The sequence below is a fragment of the Corvus kubaryi genome, unplaced genomic scaffold, assembly GCF_017639235.1.
Source record: "Corvus kubaryi isolate FWS band 111438036 unplaced genomic scaffold, C.kubaryi_AGA036_p1.0 66, whole genome shotgun sequence".
In the NCBI taxonomy this organism is placed as follows: Eukaryota; Metazoa; Chordata; class Aves; order Passeriformes; family Corvidae; genus Corvus; species Corvus kubaryi.
Genome location: NW_024582054.1, coordinates 22,097,968 through 22,105,458, shown reverse-complemented (window position 1 = coordinate 22,105,458; position 7,491 = coordinate 22,097,968). Strand labels below are relative to the sequence as shown.

At 43.2% G+C, this 7,491-nt stretch overlaps 1 protein-coding gene across 2 annotated transcripts in view; it reads left to right on the top strand.

Annotated features, from left to right (window-relative positions):
• The first annotated feature begins 52 nt into the window (after nucleotides 1–52).
• CLMN (calmin) overlaps nucleotides 53–7,491 on the top strand; it is a 92,074-nt gene continuing 84,635 nt past the window's right edge. For both annotated transcript variants that reach the window (XM_042046941.1, XM_042046940.1), the window contains exon 1: nucleotides 53–237. In XM_042046941.1, the coding sequence (XP_041902875.1) occupies nucleotides 156–237 (82 nt within the window). In that variant the 5' untranslated portion in view covers nucleotides 53–155. The remainder of the gene's footprint in view (nucleotides 238–7,491) is intronic.

The following is a 7,491-nucleotide window of genomic DNA, read 5'->3' as shown; positions in this document are numbered from 1 at the left end:
GGAGGGAGGGAGGGACGCGGGGCGGGGCGCAGCCGGCGCGGAGAGGGGCCGTCCCCCCGCCCGCTGCGCTCCGCGCCCGCCGTCGGTGCCGGTGAAGGCGGCGGTGGCGGTGCCGCCGGCTCCCGCCGCCCCCCTGGCCCCGGCCCCCCGTCCCTATGGCCGGGCAGGAGTGGGACTGGTTCCAGCGCGAGGAGCTCATCGGGCACATCAGCGACATCCGAGTGCAGAACCTCCAAGGTAAACCAACACCCCCGCAGAAACCCCTCCCTCCGCCCCCGCGCCGCCCCGCTCCCCTGCCCCTGCTGCTCCCCGCGCCGGTCCTTCCTCCCCCGCTCGCCCCCCGGGCCGCCGTGCGCGGGCTCCCGCAGCTCCGCGGAGCGGGGCCGGCGCGGGTGCGGGGCCGGGGGAGGAGGTCGGCGGGGCCAAAGTTTCCCCCGAGCGCGACGCCGGCCCGTCCGGCTGCGGAGAGCCCCGGCGCTGGGGCGAGCGGCGCCGGGGCAGGGACGGGGAGCGGGGGCTCCGCGGCACTGGGGATGCTGCGGAGGTGGCACCGGCATGTCCCCCCGGGCGGTGCTGCCACCCACAAACCTCCCCGAGGGCCGTCGGGGCGGGGGTTGCGGGCTCCGGCTGGGCTCGGGGGAGATCTGGGCGGCCGGGCGGCGCCGGGGCTCACCCTGCCGTGGGGTAACGGGAGCCGCGCCGCGGGGTCCCCATCGGGCCCGGCCGAGGCGCCCCAGCTGCGGGCAGAGCCCGCCCGCCGCTCCCGTCTGGACATCTGGGGTCACTCGGCCGCGGTCAGGGCACGGCTCCGGGTCCGGACCACCGCGATTTGAAGGGAAGCCGATGACTATCAGAGGACACAATTTCACGTATCTTCTAATAAGCTACTGTTGAATAAACATGGACAGAGTCTTTGGATAAAACATCTACGAGATGCTCTCCTATTATGCCACAGGCTGTGCAGGCGGAAGGGATGCAAATACCTGGCTCTGAATGTAGGTCGGTATCAATGTAATAGTAGTAGTTGCTCCAAAGTTATGTTTGCCCCTCACCAGGTAACTCCTCGTGATTGGAAAGAACAGCAAGATTCAATGGAAGAGGAAAAAACAGCAGTGGTTTATGGTAGAACAACTTGTTTAATGTAACATACTGATCTTAATCAATAGCTCACATAATACTGCGATGTATCTTCATTTCCCGTAAAAATAATAGACTTGAATCAGAGGTCATTATCTCTTCCTGTCTATGCATAATTATATTAAGGCACTGTCTACTGGCAGAGCAGTGCAATTGCTGGAAATTAGTTTCAGTTTGGATTGATTATAGAAGATGTATAATTTATCAGAAAAGAGAGTCAAATTAGCCGTTCTTTCAGCTCTGGTGTATTAATGCAGTTAGCTGCTGATGGGGTCACTCCACATCATTTTGACCTGCATCATCCTAGCCTCTGAATGAAATTCAGATTTTGAGTACAGTCAGGGCTGTTGATTCCAGGTTGCACTCCCCTTGGGTTTTCACAGTCTCTCATTACATTGTAGTTCTATGTTTCTGGCTTCTGTCTGAGTCTCTTTTGATTCTCTGTGTTAATATGGCTGGACTGCCTCTGATCTCTTGTTGCTCAAAACTATAGTAATTAAATCAAATTTAATCCTTAATTCATGGGCATTTTTTGAGAAGGAATACAAAAGTAATCTGTTCTTCGAAAGAGTAATATTTTTTTGGCTTTGCCACTCAGTCATTTGTGAGAGAAGGTTTAAGGTAATTTCCCTTTCTGGAACTTAAAATGCATTTATACAGATGCACACAGCCTTATCTAAAATTCCTATAGTTGTGTAGGAGAATGTCATCTTACAGAGCAAATTCCATTGAATGGCATTATGTTCATGAAAAAACCCTCCTGTTCCCTTCTTACTACACAAGAGAAATTTTGAAACATATATTAGTTATCACCTTGCTTGCACTACTAAATAGGTTTTTAAGAAGTTTCATGCCTCATGTGAGCTCTTGTAGGGGAGAAAAAGCATTTGTTCTAAGGTGCTGCTCCAAAACAAGTGATAATAGCTGTCACAAAATGTATGATTTGTAACACATAATTCTCACATTATCTTCTAGAGATGAAAAACATTTTACAGATGGCGAGTCTGATACTCGTGAGAGTGTGATTTTTGTCGCTTGGGAGCTTGGTGGCAGAGCATGGTGCTTCTCTTCAGAACAGTTTCTTGTAAAATGGCAGCATATGCTCATACGTAGTAATTAAACTTGCTTCTGCTTTATAATTCAAAATTAAATATCTCCTCTCAAAACAATGCAATCTGAATCATCACCAGTATCATTTTCTATCAGTTGCAGAATCAATAAAAGCTTTGATGTGCTAGAAAGTCAAGAGTTTAGGATGAAAAAGTAGGTGAGGACAATACAGAGTTTCCATCAGCACCATCAGAGCCCCTGCAGGACTCTGCTGCCCAGAGCCACATGAAGGATCTCATGCAGTGAAGGTCCCCATCTGCTGCTGCATCTCCAGCTCCTGCAGCACTCTCTTGCAAGACCAGCTGTGTTTAGAATATGAAGTGGATGGTTTGTCTTACTCAGAATGCTCCCAGTCAGTGGGACATTTTGCATATGTGGAGGTGCCTCCTGGTCTCTGGGGAGTCTATCACATTAATATAGACCCAAGAAGGTGTAAGGAGAGGATGGGAGGCAGCAGCTAAATATTTGCAGATATGAACAACACATGCAAACACTGGCATGTCTGCATGCAGAGGTGGAGACTTCTGGGCTGATGCACAGAGCCAGAGAAACATGAGGTGTGCAAGGCAGATAGAGGCAGTACAGTCATGCTGTGTGCGAGCCATGCTGAGCACCAGCTGATGGAAGAGCCCAAGTGCTAATGACTGTGAGAAAGGGTCCTGAGCAGCCTAGCTGGTATTAATGTTTCTGCAGGAATCATACAGCCATCTGCTGTAGTAGTTTTCCGTACCCTTTCTGCCTCATTTTTTAAAAGGGAAAATTGTTTATTTATCTTGAAAAGTTCTTCATTATGTCTTAGCTAAGCTATAGAGCATTGCTGACATAGAATTGTATTTGAAGATGGCATATGCTGTTTCAGTCTATTGCATCTTCCCTCTCTAGTTTGGTTGTTCCATATCCAGGAAGAATCCAAGATGCCAATTACTGGGAAGTGTCTGCTCTCATGAAGATGCTTTTACAGTGGTATGATCCCACCAAATTGAGAAGAAGTTTTAGGTTCATGTGCCGGCTGCAGAAGTAGCTCCAGGAACTATATGTTCTGTCATGTTACTAATGGGTGAAATTATGGCCTCTGTGGCTTTTTCAGCTTTTTCATAGGCAGCAAGGGGTGAAATTTACTAAATGGGCTGGACTTGGGGGTGGAAAAAAAGAATGATTTTAAAAATGGAATTACATCTTGATATTTAGGCATATAACAGTGGGCTTCTATTTTCCCTTTCCATCAAGAGATTTTCTATTATATTTTTTAAAAGAAGGAGGTGACATTTCAAAACTGTGTCAGCTAAGTGATGCTAAGAGCAGGCACAATGCTTCCATTCTCAACAGAGGTGATTTCAGAGAACAGATGCAGAAGTGACAATCTAATAGAAGGGAGAGGAATGTAAAGAGGGAATAAACACTAGGTGTGGTGATGCACAAACCAAGTTCCTCTCTTCCGCTCTGTTTAGTTTCTAAATGCATTTAATAAATGATACCCTCGTGCTCTTTGTTCTGTTTGTGTATTCTCCATAGTGAATTTCTCCACATACTGAGAGAGAAAAATGGAAACCCCGCACAGAATGTAGGAGCACATCGTCAAGCAGTGGAATGCTCAATAATTAATTTCCTGCCAGGAGATGGGCTTTTTCCTCTTTCTTTCTTTCTTTCATTACAACACCATTGGGAACATTTTGTTACAATACAAAAATATTTTAAAATCTTCCCTACTGGAAGCTTGATTTAGGATCATCAAAAATATACTTCCTTGTGTGGTGAATTGCACTCTCTAGAAAGAGGCAACATCCTCATCCTCTTTTAGATCATATGTTGGTTGTGTGCTTTGCAATAGTCTAAATGTATGTTGAGTAGTACATATCTTTCCTTACATTCCCTGCAATGAAATATGTAGAGATGAATAATTGTGCGGTCAGATGTATTGCTCATCTCTGGCAAACAAGTGCTGTTACCACAACTTAAAAATAATTACAGCTGGAATGTTCATTTTGCACATTTATAATAAAGTAGATGGGCTGGGATGGTAGAACTCTACCATTCTGCTATCAGAGGATGAGTCAAGGTCCTGCTGCTCGTTATTTCACTACTCATTCAGGGTTTTGATCCAGAACTCACAGAAACCTGTACATGTTTATTCCTTTATTTCTGTAGATTTAAATACTTTCTTGAGTCTCATTCTTGCTCTGCTGAGGGGTACATGGCCTGCAGAAGTATTTGGAGGGCTACACAGGAGTGTATTGTAGCATTGTCAGAAATAATGGAGAAAAAAAATGGTGACAGACCAGAAGAAATAACCTGAACAATATCAGCTGCATCGGTTCCCCATCCTTGCCATAGTTTATATCTCTGGGTGGATCACTTAGTCATGAAGTCCCAGCACTCTCTGATTTTGCTTTACTTCCTGTTTGGATCCTTGAGACCTAGACTTTATAAGCTTTGGACAGTAGTAACTATAATTGTCACTAACATGAATCTCAGCATCTTACGAGGTAACAGATTGGGAAGCATCTGTCTTGAGAAGTAACACAAATGCGTAACTCACAGAAGTTAACTCTGGCAGTGAGAGTATCTATATATCTTTACTTTGTGGGGGCTAAAGCATCTCTGATGGATGACTAAAGGCAGGTGCTATAGTCAATCTTGAAAATGTTTTTCTCCATATTTTTCTTTTTAATTTATGTGTGAAGCATACTTTTTTATGACTTTTGCACTTAACTACACAGAGTAATAATTTTCCTTTAATTGCAAGATACAGCCGCATTCAACTTGTTTGCTATAGTTTGGCATGCTTTTCAAATACATGGAAATGTCATGAGTAGAAGGAAACCTTTTTTAATGTATCCATTCATTCTGACAAAAGTAAGGTGCTGTAACTGTTCATTACTTTAACTCTTCTATAACTTCTCACCATACTCAGCAGGATTTCATTCTGCCTGTAGGCAGATTCATTTAGTGGCGTTCTTAGTAGATTCAGGTGACTTTTGGAAAGATTAAATTGTCTGGAGAACCTTAGGTGAAGTGCTGTACAACTACAAAGTGATCCTATTCTATCTAAAAGTAAAGTTAAATAGGCCTGAGAATTATAAATATGAACCCCCAAAATAAAGATTCAGATCCAGGTATAAGAAGCCAAAGTTAATGCTGGAAACCTAAGTGTCCTAGTGGGGATGGTGTGTGTAAGGGCAGTCTCATACCTGACAGTATTTGTCAGCAATGGAAGGAAGACTTACCTGCTCCAGATGTAGGAAACCCTGGCACTGAAATAAAGGAGCAACGAGACGGGAGACAAAGTGCAGATTGCATGTTTCAGCATGCAGTTTTAACAAGGTTAGTGCCTAATTTCTCTAACAAATTCGAAGTCTGGGCTCTCCGTCCCATTGAATGGATGAAGTGACACCAAATTCAAATCATGCCCAGTAGCTCCACAGTCACATGAACTCACTCGTGTACTGACAATTTGTCTTAAGAGAGACTGTGTTTGGCAACTGCATGGACCTGACTCGAGGCATGGGGTTGACGTGCTGTGACTTACCAACATCACCTTCTCTGTCTTCCCTGGGTGAACTTTTGTTCAAGCTCTGACCAGCCTCAGCATTAGGAGAGCTGGTGACACCTCAGACTGGATTACATGCCTGAAGTCATAGTTTAAAAATGGCAGTCTGCAAAACACTGTGTTAAAACTAGTGATGATTTTAAAGTATAATGGACTGTTCATAGTTCTTCTGCTTGTTTTTTGTTTTGTCCACTTGATTTGGACAGAAATTCAAACAATTTTCTTTCTCCTAAGGACAATTTCAAGGTTCTGTCACTTGCCTTCTGAAGGATGTGTAGCATTTATTTTGAAAATATTACAAAGAGATTACTTGATTTCCTTTTTCACTTTTAAAGACAGACTTCTGTTGGACTAGAAGAGGCAACCTTGGGCATTTGGATTGTCAGTGTCCATTTAAACATTATTTGTTTATGTCCTAAGTTGTTGAACCTTACTGTTATTTCAGAACGATTCTTAAGGGCACATGTCTAAGGGGGAAGAGCCAAATATCTGTCTTGTCATGTAGAAGTCAAAATTAACTCAAAAATGTATTCAGGAGTAGAAATTATCAGATAAGCAGTGAGATATGGGTCCATGCTGGGGTGGTGAAGGGCATCACAGCACCTTGTAAGAAATAATTGTCTTTTTCTACATGTCTCTGTACCTGTTGTTCTATTTTTATATCTCCCCAACCAGTTAAATGCAGGGACTGTAGGTGGAGGATTGCAGGATGAATTTTACTTCATTGTAATTGCTGCATATTTCTGTGCAAAGAGCTGAGCTGTATTTTAGCTGTAGTTTGAGGCTCTACAGCCATGAACAAAAGTTTAAATTGGCATCTTCTAGGGATGGTCTTAATAGCAACAGCCTGGATATCTGCAGAGTGAATGCCTGTGGACCTGTAAGCTATAAGCAGAAGATTTCATTATAAAACCAGAAATCCCACTGAATCTGAATAGATGTTATCAAAAACAATTAAAAGATAACTCTAATCCTGTGCCCATTACTTAATTTGATGGCATGATTCAAGATGTATTTGTTATAATAATGTAATACTTTGAGGGATGCTATTAATTTTCCACTAATTAATTTCAGACATAAATTAAAATGTATTTTATGCCATATCTTGAAAGTTACTCCTAATGTCAATGTAATTCAGACCTAGTATATTTGTAAAGAATGAGTTACCTTGTTTTTTATACTTTGAATGTTAGCATCTTTTACTGTTAGTAGTCAGAAATGAGACCTTTCTAGACTTTCTAGCAAATCTAGTGCTGATTTGCTTCATTATGTTTGTCCTCTTTTGGTAGTGTAATTGGTAGTATAATTCCAGTTGTTTACAAAATAAATGCTCATGAAATATGTTGTCACAGGGTTCATTTTAAACATAAAGATTTATATTCCAGTCCTCGTTATATTTAATGCATGCATACTTTTGGATCTTCATTTTATCATAATTAAGACTGGGGATGTGAGTGCATTTTGTGGTGTCCCAAGCTGAGCAAAGAAGTCCCTGCTCTTATGTAGTGTCCATTACCAGAAAACACATCTGTTTAGATGCTCCATTTGTCTGAGTTCCTCTTGAGCCCTGCTAAGGTCAGAGATGCTTTACCCATACCCATGGAATGGCCCAGATACATTTTTACTCTTCCAGCCCTTTTTTCCTAACTTTTCTTCAGGAGATACACATAACAGTGCACTAAGCCCCCTGACAATCG